The sequence below is a fragment of the Protobothrops mucrosquamatus genome, unplaced genomic scaffold, assembly GCF_001527695.2.
Source record: "Protobothrops mucrosquamatus isolate PMUCROS unplaced genomic scaffold, P.Mucros_1.0 scaffold113, whole genome shotgun sequence".
Taxonomy (NCBI): Eukaryota; Metazoa; Chordata; class Lepidosauria; order Squamata; family Viperidae; genus Protobothrops; species Protobothrops mucrosquamatus.
The window spans coordinates 1242362-1257236 of NW_015386485.1; the positions used below are offsets into that span (position 1 = coordinate 1242362).

Here is a 14875-nt window from a genome sequence, read left to right on the forward strand (position 1 = left end):
AAGGAGTCATACTATCCTGGACAAATGGTTGTCCAATCTTTTCTTGAAAATTCCAGCAATGGAGCATCCACAACTCCAGGAGGCAAACGGTTCCACTGATTAATTGTTCTTACTGTCAGGAAATTCCCCCTTATTTCCAGGTTGAGTCTGAATAAATGCTAGAAGCAAGAGGAATTACCAGGGAAAAGAATAGACTAGGGACAAGAAGAGAGGGCTTTGGTGAAGTTTTATATTAATCAAGTGGGATGATTTTTATTGTTTTTCGGGTCAATGGGCAGTATATATTCTTGTAGAAATAAATTAATCAGGTGAGAGATAGTCAGAATTGGGAATCTTAAGTATTTGTAAAATAATGCTGCTTGAGATATGATTAGACAAAATTTAAAAATAGAGTCAACTCAGAGGAGAACCTAAATGAAGCAAACTAGTCAAGGTCAGACTAGTCTAGAAAATATGTCTATTTTCTGGAAGTAGTGTTAAATATAACTTTCTGTTATATAGGTCCAACATTTGAAGAACTTCTTATCTTACTCCTTACAAAATACAGTAATTCCACCAATCAGTGGTAAGAATTATGAAAACTTTCTTCACAAGTTATGGTTCTTATGTCCGTTATATATTCAAGATGGGTAGTATTTAATATTTGTTTGCTACGTATATGTAGGGATGTGGGTCTATACATACATTGTTCATAGTATGTTTAGGTGTGCGTCATGTATGTGTTTCACTTTGAGAGCGGGCAACTAAATTTCATTTTTTATGTGTGCCATTGTGCCCACAGTAAAAAAAAATGACAATAAAGGTTATCTTATCTTATCTTAATTTAAGTGAACAAATATTTCCCAAGGATTACCAAGATCCTAGGTCTTATAGAAAGGTATGTTATATATAGCAGAAACAGCCATCAACTGAGATTTTGTTGCTCCTTAAGAACAAGAACCAAAATGTAACTGAACCTAAAATCATATTGAAAAACAAATAGAACCATCAGCAATAAAATAACATGCAATTAAGTCTTGAGAATAATAAATACAGTGTGATATCTAAGCAATAAATGTCAATATGATCAGAATCTACATGTACTTATTTGTTAGATTTATATCCAATCTTTTATCCAGAAACTTATGGAGACAGACAGACAGACAGACAGACAGACAGACAGACAGACAGACAGACAGACAGACAGACAGACAGACAGACAGATGTTAGATTTAAATCCCATCCTTATTTTATGCAACCTTGTAAACCAGCTCCTTCTCTTATTTTCCCCACAATCACTCTGTGAGGTACATTAGGCTGAGAGGAAATGACTGATCCTAATGGCTAAGAGTTGATTTGAACTTGGGCATTCCATATTGTAGTCTATAACTCAATTACACTATGCTGCTTTATAATTATTATTCATTCCTAGGAAGCCACCAAAAGGCTTCAAATTCTCCACAGCTTGTGTTACCAAGAAGCATCCATATTGCATCTGTTTATTGTGTATTTTCCTTTTAATGCCATTTTGTTTGTTTGTTACCTTAAGCTGCACTGAAGAGAGGATTACAGTTACCCACAATGGCCAAACTTGTTTTTTCTGAAGCTGTCACTGAAGTTAACAAGGTAGAATTCAGTTTTCTTTGCAGAACCTCCTCTTTGTTTCCTGCTATTTTTAAATGCAAAATGATGGTGTCCTTGCTGATGAAACTCGTAACAGTTTAAGTTACTGAGAAGATATGTCTGGGAATATTCAGAACTTCAGCCCCAACTCAAATAACAACAAACTGCAACCCGCCTTATTTTTAATTAAATAATCAGACATTGGCTCAAAATCTAGCATCAGTAGATAAACATTGGTATAATTAAAAACCGGAGGGCTTATTAGACTGATGTGCCTCTCCATCCCATAACGTTTATGCAGCACCTTCATTTTCTGCATGTTAATTTGATTGTGTGAATTGTACCTAATTCTCTGTCTCTGTGGAGGCAATATGAGCTGACATGACTTCGGTGCATGGTCACTCAATATGAGGAGACCCTTGAAATGGGAGTCTAAGTGGACTTGGCATTTTAGCAGGGAACCTGGAGCATTGTGTTAGATTGCTTTGTGAAGCACAACCCTATTGAATATAAGGAAAATACCAGTAATCTCAGCAACCATTCCAAGTTAATTATAATACAACTATTTCAGGACTGCTATGTTAATTAACATCTGTAAAAGAAACCACAACCTCAATCTCAGTTTAAAAGGGCAGAATCAGACATCTCATTTAGCTCTTTCAGGCTAGGCTTTTTGCCTGAAGTTTTCTTGATGAAAAATAGCAACTTCAAAGTAAACAGTGAAGTGTCCTAAAATTGATTTAATTTTAAATTATTAATGTGTTATCTTGTAAACCCATTCTGTTTCAGAATGTCTCAGAATCTTAAATTATACAATATATGAAATTTAGTTCTACAGGTTTCACATTTTAAACAATATTTTAGACTGCTTAATAACTAAAGTCCTCTCAGCAAAATAGAGGTAAGTTAAAATTGTGAGTCACAAATCCACAAGAAAACAATGATAATAAAATGTTGCAAAATACAGTCAGCAATGAGGAGTACAATTAGCGCATTAGCAACATAAAAACCAAACAATGAAACTATTTATGTCTAATTGGAGATGATAAATTATTTCTTTCTGTTGCTGTTTTTAACTTCCCAGGGACATATACTGATTTCCACTGATCTAAATTACAAATATTAAGGAATCGGATGTTTCATCAAATGGAAGAATTACTGTGGAATACTTAGCACTCTGTAAGCAGTTTTCTCTAGATGATTTAAAGAAGATCATGACATCATTTGAAATAAAAGTGAAAAAAAACAAAACATTGACCATCTATAAACTTCCAAATACTATGGACAAATAATTTGTTAATATAACCAAATCACATTTCAAAATCTCAAAAGTTTGTTTAATATCACTATTACTGTTTGTGAAATAATCTGTTAGTATTTTCAGATTCTCTCTCAGGCATTGCACATGCAACCTCTGTATTTTGGAATTAAAGTATTTATTTTAAGAAAAAAGGCAAATGTATAAATATTTCTTTGGGCCAAGAAAAGGCACTTTCATAATGGTCTAACTTGTGAAACGATATCATGGAGCTGATTATTTTTATGCTTCTCAGGACCTAGCAGCATGCAGGATTACCAGATGTATGACTAAATAAGAAAAATATTGAGGAACATATTCTGAATTGCTTAAATGGACTGACTTTTTAAATAGATGTTTTGAGTCTTGTCACTATCATTTGACGGCTATACAGATAATCTTCAAGTTACGACCATTCATTTAACAACTACAAGTTACAATGGCACTGAAAAAAGTGACTTACAAAAGGTCCTTGCACTTATAACCATTGCAGTATCCCCCATGGTCACAGGATCAAAATTTGAGTGCTGGTCAACCGGCATGTATTTATGATAGTCATAGAGTCATGTGATCACCATTTGTGACCTTCACAGCCAACTTCCAACAAGCAAACTCAGTGGGGGAATTTACTTAATGACTGTGATTCATTAATTGCAGTAATTCACTTAACCTTTGTAAAAAAAAAAGATTGTAAAATCAGGCCTGAAAATGAAAGAACATACATGCAATTGATTCCATCTCTAAAATTTAAGCAATATTTAGGCCACGACCCACAACTGAATGGACGAATGGACAACATACTGATGTGAACGAGTATGCTTCTACTATGTCTCCTTATATCCAAAAGTGTATGGAGGATGTCAGTGTTCTTAAGTCTATTATCATGTGAGCAAATGAGAAACCTTGGATGTCACAGAAGGTCCGCACAATGTTGACGGTGAAAAACACAGCTTTCAAATCAGGTTATGCGGCAGTACTTAGAATAGCAAGAGCTGAGTTGAGGCATGCTATAAAATCATCAAAGTGGGCCTATATTCAGAAAGTGCAGAATTTCTTTCAAGATCCTATGGACCCGAGACATACTGTATGTGGCAAGGTATTCAGGTAATTACTGGTTATAAGGCAGCTTCCCTGACATGTAAGGGTGACACAGACCCTCTAAACAAGCTAAATATGTTTTTTGGATGGTTTGAGGCCACATTCCAGCAAGGAAGACTGTTCCCCTTCCTGATGAGCAGGTGCTCAGGTTTGATACAGCTGCTGTTCAGAAGGTCCTGCAGAAAGTCAACACTCAGAAAGCTGCGGGTCCTGATAATATCCCTGGGCGAGTATTTAAGGAGTGTGCTGACCAGCTGGCCACTGTTCTCATAGACATCTTCAATCTCTCGTTGCATCAGGCCATGGTTCCATCATGTTTTATCATTGTACCAGTGCAATCATTGTACCAGTGCCCCAAAAAACTAAAATCACATGTCTTAATGATTACTGTCCAGTTGCACTCACTCCCATTATGATGAAATGTTTTGAGAGATTGGTAAAGGACTACATGTAGAAGATGCACTTTCCTGTGTGCTTCATCTTAGCTTGGCACACCTGGAGGGGAAGAATACTCATGTGTGAATGCTGTTTGTGGATTTTAGTTCAGCATTCAACACAATCATCCCTCAGCAACTGATGAACAAACTGGGCCTATTAGGTTTTAATACTCCTTTATGTAATTGGATACTTGATTTCCTTATTGATAGGCTCCAGGTTGTGTGAGTTGAAACAAAAGTTTCCAATTCCATCTCCTTGAGTACAAGTTCTCCACAGGGCTATTCCTGAGTCTGCTACTGTTCACCTTGATGACCCATGACTGCTGTGCCAAATCTGCTATGAATCATATTTTGAAGTATGCAGATGACACTGCAGTGGTGGGTCTTATCCGGGATGACAATGAAGATGCTTATAGGGAAGAGGTGAAGGCTGTGGTGGACTGGTGCAGTAAAAGTAACCTGGTTCTAAATGTTGTTAAAACAAAGGAGATCATTGTACATTTCAGAAAGAGCCGACATAGTCATACTCCACTCAGTATCAAAGATGCAGCTGTAGAGGTGGTCAACAGTATTAAGTATCTGAAGGTGCAGATAACTAACAATCTGAATTGGTCTCTCCACACGTCATCCTCAGTGAAGCGTGCAAACCAGCATCTGCATTTCCTACGTCGGATGAGGAGAGCACATCTTTCTCCTTCTGTCCTGGCCACTTTTTACAGAGGCACGATTGAAAGCATTTTAACAAACTGCGTCACTGTCTGGTTTGGTGGCAACAGTGCCTCAGATAGAGCAAGTCCACACAGAGAATGGTAAGGACAGCTGAGAAGATCATAGGAAGCTCACTTCTTGGTATTCGGGATGCTGCTTATAAGTGCTATGTGCGTAGAGCTCAAAGCATTGTTAGAGACCCCACACACTCACTTTATGGTCTGTTTCTGTTGCTCCCCTCTGGGAGGAGGTTTTGAAGTATTTCTAGCAGGACTATCTGATTCTGTAATAGCTTTGTTTCCTATGCCATCCATCTGGTAAACTCACAAGATTTGTTTTTCTCACCATGCACATGTATACATAACCCAAACTAGACTGTTGTTTCTCTGTGTCATATAATATATGTGGGTATATGCGTAATTCTGTATTATTTATTTATTTATTTTTGTCATATTTATGTAGTGTATACTGGAAATGGTGATCCTTTGAGAGCTGAATTCAACAAAATTTCATTTTAATGTATGCCTATTAGTGTACATTCAAAGTGAACATGAATGGCAGGATCAACTAGAATGCCACAAGATAGTAATCTGGAACTTTGTTTGAATCCATGTAGGAAACTTATGATATAGGATATCAACCAGATATCAATATCCACCATGCAGTATCATTTATAATTAGTGAAAAATAAAAAAAAACATAAGAACAATTCTATTGCATCAAGCCAAGGCCCAGCTCAGTCCAGTATTTTGAAGTCAACCAGATTTAATTATTTTTATTCATTATTTAAATTTGCATATCAGCCCACTTTTTTTTAACACATGACTCTGGGCATGCAACATTTACAAATAACCAATAATAAAGATAATTTAGAAACAACTCATATTATCCAGGATGGTTCAGAAACAAACATGCAACTATACCATCAAGATAGACTCATCCATGGATAGAGTGTCTATATGTCTTTTACTATAAAAGATATGCCTTTAATTCAGAAAGCTGTCCTTTAGGTTTATTTAACTAATTTATTTGGGGGTTTTGTGCTAAATTTTCCTTTGTAAACAATTTTTAAAATATCCTAATGAACCTCTTTCAGGTTTTCTCCTTTTTTGAATTTGTCCTTTATTTTTGCATGCCCCCAGAGTCCTATTAGATGAAATGGTTTCTAGATGATACAGTATGCCCTTCCTATTGGTCTTTATGAATCAGCCCTTCAAGGGAGACCAGGCCAGGAAACAGACACTACAAGAAATATTAGAACTCTACTTTATTGGTAAAAGCTATAATAGCAGCATCTCGAAAATATGACAGCAGGGCTTTTTGGGTTGTTGCCTCTCCCTATTATAACAAAGAAAATCAAGAGTTTTTTTCTCATGCCTTCCTGGTTTTCTGGACTAAGTCCATGTTTTTCAAGTGATTGTCACATATTTTCTTCAAGGACCTTTCCATTTCCTTTATACAGGACAAGAAGAAATAATTGGAGATAAGTAGGCCCCACAAATAACCCAGTCCTACACCATGAAGAGCTTCATAGATAATAACCATTATCTATGGTGTGATCCAAAGACACACTAGAATACCTTTGGGATGGAGACATAACTTGCTTCCACTATTGTTCTTCTGCAAATGATATTGGAAGACATACTACCTCTAACCAGGGGTATCACCGGATCCCTTATAAAACATGAAATTATTATTTTTTCTTTTAAACCTACCCAGCATAGTGGTCAAACTACATTTGAGGTTAATGAATTCCCCAAGTGTCTTCTTTTAATCTTAGCAGATATCATTCATACAGAAGAAAGAGGTAGAGAACCAAAGTTTACGGTTTAGAGTTTTAGAGAACCAAAGATTGGCAAACTTTCAAAATGTTCTGTATGGATAAAGTCCTCTTGGAGGAACCAAAGAAAGCCAAAACATACCTGAGGATCCTGCCCTATTTACCACAGGTGACAAATATATACAGTATTCTAAATAAGACCCTACAAAACTGTCATATTTTAGAAATAACTTTTTTTCTTTATTTTGTTTTGCGTCAAAATTATATACTGAACATACAACTTTGCAAAAATATCCAACATTTGAAACATGACTTCAGTTATCAATAGTCTAACAAGTTCTCAGCACTTGGGAGTTTATACATCTTCATCAGGCTATCCTTTTCTATAATTCACGCTTCCCAACCTTATGAGACCCACAAACTCTATTAGACTAAAGCAGTGGTTCTCAACCTGTGGGTCGGGACCCCATTTGGGGTCGATCGACCATTTCACGGGGGTCGCCAAACAAGGCTGTCCGCCATTTTTTTTGTCCATTTTTTCCCCTTTTCCGGCGGGTGCCTTACCTCCCTTGGGCTGGGCCAGCTGGTGGTCGGCCTGCTCCGTCTCTGCCGCTTGCCAGCTACGCCTCGGCCAGCGCAGGGGGCGGAACCACGCATGCGTGGCGCTCCCGGGCAGGGAAAGTCCTCAACTTACGACCAGTTCGGTAGTCCTCGACTTACGACCGGTTTAGTCCTCGACTTACGACCAGTTTAGTCCTCGACTTACGACCGGTTTAGTCCTCGACTTACGACCGGTTGGGGTCACGGCATTAAAAAGGTTGAGAACCACTGGACTAAAGTCTCCATAAACCATTATCAGGTCAAGGAAGGGTGATTCATTGGCTTTTATCAAACCCCTAAAGTTCCTGACCTTCTAAACCAGGGGTCTTCAAACTTGGCCCTTTTATGACTTGTGGACTTCAATTCCCAGAATTCCTCAGTCAGGCATGCTGGCTGAGGAATTCTGGAAGTTGAAGTCCACAAGTCATAAAAGGGCCAAGTTTGAAGACCCCTGCTCTATACTGAGATTTCCCTTTGCAAATTTAAATCCCTAGTTAGTCTCTCTTTGTAAGCTCTAGAGGTAGACAGAAAATATATCATGGGAAGATCTAGGAGTTTCTTTAGGAGAAGTATATATTCTCTCTCTATCATAAACAAGGATTTTGAAATGAAGAATGGATGATGAGAGGGACCAGGAATAAATGTTTATAGGAAAAGAACTAAAAACTACTCTTTGAAATTCAGCTGAGCATATTTCCAAAAGTGTTCCCTTTCTTAATTCTATGCATTTTGGCTAGTTTTAAACCTAGCTTCAGTCACTCAATATAGGAGTTCCAACAAAACAACAATCTTGATCCCATAAGGTTAAATTCTGCAACCATAAAGCATATTAAGGTTTTATCCTTATTCTAATATCAGAAGCAATGTTATCAGCAATGTTTGCTGTTTCAGAGACCAAATCTGTTGAAAGCCCATCAAGACAAATAAGCGGAACTGAAAATTATTTTTAACTCTGGAGTCTTTTGTATTCTGGCCAGCAATACAATAATCAGGCTTTTGCTTTAATAAGGAAAATAATTATGGATACAATTATTATATGTCAGAGTTTCATTCCACGGTAATTAAACTTCTGGCTCCCTTTTAGGAACCATTTACCAGCAGTTTTATTTGTCCAAGGAGTCCTGAACCATTAAAAAGATAGGAAACAGCCTGACAAAGCCATTCAGCAATAACAACAGCTCAGAAATCTACAAAGATGGAAATAGAGGAGTAATCTTTTATCTTTTTAAGGAATATCTTAACTAGAATAGTTAATGTTTGCTGGAACGTAACATATAATTAAAGATTTCTTACAGATTATGTTCATTGCATGAGTTTCCATCACAGCTGGGTTATAAATAAAGGGGCTTACTTATGAGACAGACAAGATTCATCCTGTGCTCACTGAGATACATGCTAACAAAACTAAGGTAATGGAAACCCATTGATTTGGTGATTAATCAGATGGTTAGCTGGTGGGAGAAAAGAAGCTTTGATTCTAAGGGAAGTACTTATTTGGGTGTCTTTCAAGAACAGAAAGAAAAAAAATTCTTAGCTGGTCTAAAATGAACCAAGCAAAATTAGCTTTTAGCAGCTGATGGCCAAAATAAGTGCTATTGTGTAGCAAGGCCTAATTGAATTCAGTGAGCTAGATCACCACTTCTGCTCATTGATTCTAAATAAAAAGCCAGTTTCTCATAAACTATTCAATGAGAAAGTACTCTGTGTAAAACAAACTTAATTTAGGAGGTAAACATAATAACTAATGAATGAAATTCATAGTGAAGCTGAAAATTCTAGATAACAAATCAACCAGGTCATTAGAAAGACAGATAATTTATGTTTCTATCCTTTGTTATAATTTGTGGATCATATGAGTGATACATAGCCCTTTTGCCTTGAGTTCTGGATGGTAAGCATCTTGTTTAAAGATGGCCATGGTATAGAGCAGGGGTGTCAAACTGCTGGCCCACGGGCCGGATGTGTCATGCCGAAACTGCACACACCCCATTGCTGGTAATGGAGAAAAAGTTGTGATATATCGTCATGTGACGTTGCAAGTTTGACACCCCTGGTATAGAGAGATTTTTTTAAATTAGAAGCAAGAGAAAGTAGTTGTGATAAAAACTAGCCACCGTGTCAGATTGAAAACTAATATATAATGATTGCATATTGGACTAAGAATAGGAGGACTCAAATTCACATCAGCCAAATCATTTTTTTTAATTCAAAGCAAAATTACTCAATTAAAATATGAAAAGGTTATTTCAGTATCTTTTTACAAAGAGTTGTCCAATTATTGAGTTGCTATCTGTAATAGACAAAAAACAATGTAGGTGTGGGAGGGTGGATTGCCCAGAAAATAGCCAGCAGTTGTGCTGCATTCATCCTGTTTCTTTAAGACCTCTCCCCAGTCAGCAGGGCAACTATAAAAGCTGTGCTGAGGAAGTGCTGTGGTGGTCACGTTTGTGTGAGAGAAGAGACAAGTGCAAGAAGGAGAAGGTGTGTGTTAGTGTGTGGAAGTAAAGCAGCTTGAAAGAGATCATTTTCTCTAGCAATACATGGAGTAGGACTAGTAGGATTCACAAAGAGTAGTAGTTGGAGTAGGGGTGAGTAGGAATAGCCTGTGAATGCATGTGTATGTGTTGCCTAGGGATCTGTGTTGTGCTGGTTCTTTTGTGTTTTGAGCCCACTGAATTGGGTATACTTAAAAGAGCCTGTGTCAAAGTGTTAGTGGTGGGACATTCAACACAAGCATGCAACCACACAAGTGGAATTGGCTTAAACTCAAGGAAATCATCAAATACTCCATGGAAAAAAAACAAACCTTGATGGCAAAAGGGAGTTTGGCCCTTGCAATGCTCACACTTTGCAGGCAATATCCAACATCCTGGCTGCAGAAACCAGGCATCTCACTAGAGCCTACACCAAACAGACATGGAAAAGATAGAAGGGACAGATTCTCCCTTAGAAGAGATTACTACTTTTGTAGAAACATATATTTACTCTACACCTGTAATTAAACCAAAGAAGAAAGTAGACCAACCAGTAATTGTGCTAGGCTCTGATACCATTACAAAAATGTTGAAGCCACAGCAAGAGGAAAGGCTTTGATTAATTAAAAGAGGAAAAAGAGCAGCTTTGGAGGGAGACAGAGATAAAAGATAAGCTAGAATGAGAAAAGAGTCAAGAAAAAAGTTGGGGGGGCTGATTTAAAGGGATCCAGGCACCAGAAGGGGCACATTCGCTGCTAGGATTTTTAGAACATAGAGGAGGTAGTACCAAAGACATAAAAATCTCTAAATTGACAGAGGAAGAGGACAATAGAAGCTTGTTTTACTATGTTTGAATTACTAGATCTTGTAAATGGCCTGAGAATGAATGTTTAATGGGAAAGGCTTTGAGAACTTATAGTCATCTTCCAGCAAGAGAAGTAATGGATTATTACTTTATTAAAGGGATCTTATACAGGTGTGTGGTATAAGCCCTTACACCTTTAGGCAGGGATTTAGGAGCTACACATATGGCAAACATGAAGGGATTTGTGTGTTAGACTCTTCTGTATCTCCTTGTTGCTAATTAATAGTCAACTAGATTTGTATGGCCCAGACTGGGTAGCGTAGCTCAGCCCAGACATTTCATCTTTCAGACTGAAATTCTAGCACAATGATATTAACTTCTTTGCACTTTAGTTATCTGACCAGCAGAATATGATATTCCAGCAAAATGTGTAGTTATGATAATTAACCTGGTTTGATGCATGTTAACCTGAGAGAAAGTTTTACTGAAGACAAAAGGCTCTTGTCAACATAATATTGAGCTAACGTTTTGGTATTTTATAAAGATTTGCTTCAATTAAATGATACATGTCTCTCAACAATCAAAACAGCCTTTATTTTCATTAGAAAGGAAGTCAATTTGCCTATTCACTATTGTGCATAATTTTATTGCTATTTTTTGTGAGAAGCTTAACCTTAACCTAATCTAAATTAGAATGTGTTCACTGATTCCAGTTCCCTGCAGCAAAGTGTCATAAGAAAAAAAAATTCTGGATGTTCACAATAATCAACAATATAAGCACTTAGAAATGAAGGAAGGTTTAATATTGCCAATATTTTATTCCGAAGTTCAGTTCTGATATATAAAGAAAAATGTGATTCCAACAATATGCAGAATACCTTCACATTTTTATAATTGTCTTTTCATGATTAAGATGCTAAGTTTTAAGGATGGGAGGTTTCTCTCCTTCTAGAAAAAAAATTGAACAGTTGTGGTCAGCTAGTTAAATAGTACATATTTAGTCACCAATTTTTTTAAAATTAATTTATACATTTCTGTGAAAAAAGGGAGAAAGACGGGAAGAAAGAGAATGAAAGTTTCTGTCACTTTCCTTATCTTGGGCTTACTCATCCTGCTTCTTGAGGCTAACCCAGGAATCAAGGTGAAAATCACACAGAAAGCATTAGACTATGGTGAGTATGGAAGAAAAATTTGGAATTATGACTATGTTGTAACCTTCAGAAGAAGGAATGCGCCACAGGACATTTAATCAAGATGTTGAACTAAATGCCAACCCTCATTGTACCAGTTAAGGTTAATAAATAATGTATCTTCTCCTTAAGAGGAAATTTTCCCTGAGTTCTTACAAGAAATATGGGATATTATAATAATTGGTTACACGATCAACTAGATGTTAGGTTGGATTTGGCATTTTTATTCACCTATTGAGTCCTTTCCAAAGACTTGGGATAGGCAGATGTTGTTTAAAGGTGTTAATGTATCATTGCAGGATGTAAGCTGTTCCAGGTAAAGCTGCCTTTTGCAACTGATTGGTGGTGATTTTATCATTAGTGATGGTGCTCAAGTGGTTGATTTAACCTTGACAAAATGGGCAGCATATAATTTTAATGTGGTGCTCCATTGTTTTGGGATTGCACCCAAAGCACCTATTACTATTATACTCTTTTCTTTCTTTTGCCACAGTATCATAAATTACTATTTCAGTGAAATATATGATGTATGCTTATAGGAAATCAATTTGGAATAGAGCTTCTGAAGCAGAAGTTAAAGGAAAAGATCTTTGAAGACTGGAATGGAGAATCTACATATGCATTTTTTGCACTCAATTACACAATTTCAAAGTAAGAAATGTTTTTATAAGAGGGCCCTTTAGTATAGCTCAGTGTTAAGTACTTCCAATGTTTTTCTATTCCTCTTAGGCAATGTCATTAAACTCATAACCCTGTCTGTGAGCAAGCACTGTTTTAATATAGATTTCTCAAAGTTCCAGTTCTTTACTGGAAATCTTTACCCAACAGTTCTTTACCCAGAAATCCATTTGATCCTTTTTTTTAGCTTTAGTTTTGAAATGGATGAATAAGTGTATGTAGGCATTCTTTCTGCGCTTATTGGAATCTGATTTCCAGTTAAAGAGATTACCTAGTATAGCTATCTTCTAGCCTTCTCCCAGTTCCTGATTAATGTTTCATATAGCCCAATTTATAATGTGCCTTTCTTATCTTTTTGTTATGGACAAGGCTCAAAAGCCATTTCTAGTCTGCATAAAATTAAGCCAGTAATCTCAAAGGATGATAGAAGAATAAACTGGTGCTATGTTTGAGTCACTAACTGAGCAAACTCAGCCTTGCTCAGAGCACTCAGAGCACAGAGCAATATATATTCAGGCACTGAACATAGAAGGCCTAGTTATTCTCTTACACAAATATAGGTAGTCGTCAACTTACGACAGTTCACTGAGTGACCATTTGAAGTTACAGCGGCACTGAAAAAAAGTGACATGATCGTTTTTTGCACTTATGACCATTGCAGCAACCCCATAGTCATGTGATTTACATTCGGATGCTTGACAACTGACTCACATTTATGATGATTGCAGTGTCCCGGGGTCATGTGAATACCTTTTGCAACCTTCTGACAAGCAAAGTCAATGGGGAAACCAGATTCACTTAACAACCGGGTTACTAATTTAACAGTGATTCACTTAACAGATGTGGGAAGAAAAGTCGTAAAATGGGGCAAAACTCACTTAACAGATTTCTCACTTAGCAACATAAATTTTGGGCTCAATTGTGGTCATAAGTTGAGGACTACTTGTATACAAAAAAACCCTATCAAGTGATGGCTCCCCTAGTGCAGCATTCTTTCTAAATATCCTGATTGAATTGAATAACTGGTCTTCTGGAAACTTAAAACCAAGTTTTTTTGGAGACTCTTTGGAAAGGGAATAGTCAGCATCTTATCTGAGATACTATGGCCCAAGAATGCTTTTCAAAAGGCAACTAGATTTTCTTGGTCTTCTTTCTTGCTCTTGTGGTCAGCAACACCACCCATCACATCAGCAACTTGCGGAACTTGGGAAAGTCCAGTTACCTTTTGAAAAGCATCTTTGGGACAAGCATGACCTGGACAATTGAGAATCTCAATAGATTTTCAGCCACTCGCTTTGTGATAGTATGAAAAAATGTGTGTTATCTTTATCTTTATTTTATATAGTTGTAGGACAAGTCACCCAAAGTCATTTTTCTAAGTTTGCCAGTATACCAATTTAATAAATTAAATAAATGTAGTTTGGCTAGTGTCACCTAAAAAAAAAAATCACGTTAGAGCCCATCAAGTCCTGCAGTGCTAGGAAAAATAGATATAAGTGCATGATATAAAATCTGTAGGTGCTTAGTGTTTCAGCAGAAATTGAATAGTTTGGGTTACTATTCCTGCTAGCCTTACCTATATACATGGATTGTGGTGTAAATCAAGCTAACATAATTTTGGTGTTTGACAGGATAAAAATTGAAAACATGGAATTTCCCAACACATCCTTGTCTCTCATCTCTGGAACTGGGATTAAACTATTAGTGGAAAATGCTTCAGCAATGGCTCTTGCAGATTGGAGCGTGGAGACCTGGCTATTGTAAGTGGAATAATGAAGGCAGATATTAATACCATGTCAGCTTTACAAATTCAAATGCTGGCACACATTTTATAAAGCACAAATAAAAGTCCCAAGAAGAGGAGGTGGAAATGCAAGGCTTTTGTTCAATTGTGGTCCTGTCAAAAAATGTCCCTGAAAGTGGCTGTTTGAATCAGGAGGGACAATTGTCAAGGCAGAATGGTGAAAGTACTGGAACAGGTGAACATATTAAACAACCACTAAAGGCATACGCTCCCATAGAGTGGGTCTCCTCAGGGTGCCGTCAGCCAGACAGTGCCGGCTGGCGACCCCAAGGGGGAGGGCCTTCTCTGTGGGAGCTCCCACCCTCTGGAATGAACTGCCCCCAGAGATCAGGGTTATCCCTGATCTCCCTTCCTTTCGCCGCGCCCTCAAGACTTGGTTATTCCAGCTTGCAGGACTGGCCT

General features: G+C 37.2%; 1 protein-coding gene across 1 annotated transcript in view; it reads left to right on the forward strand.

Annotated features, from left to right (window-relative positions):
* The first annotated feature begins 11870 nt into the window (after positions 1 to 11870).
* The window catches only part of BPIFC (BPI fold containing family C), a 15887-nt gene continuing 12882 nt past the window's right edge, over positions 11871 to 14875 (forward strand). Inside the window, exons 1-3 of the mRNA XM_029283506.1 lie at positions 11871 to 11973; positions 12531 to 12642; positions 14301 to 14429. Of these exons, the coding sequence (XP_029139339.1) occupies positions 11871 to 11973; positions 12531 to 12642; positions 14301 to 14429 (344 nt within the window). The remainder of the gene's footprint in view (positions 11974 to 12530; positions 12643 to 14300; positions 14430 to 14875) is intronic.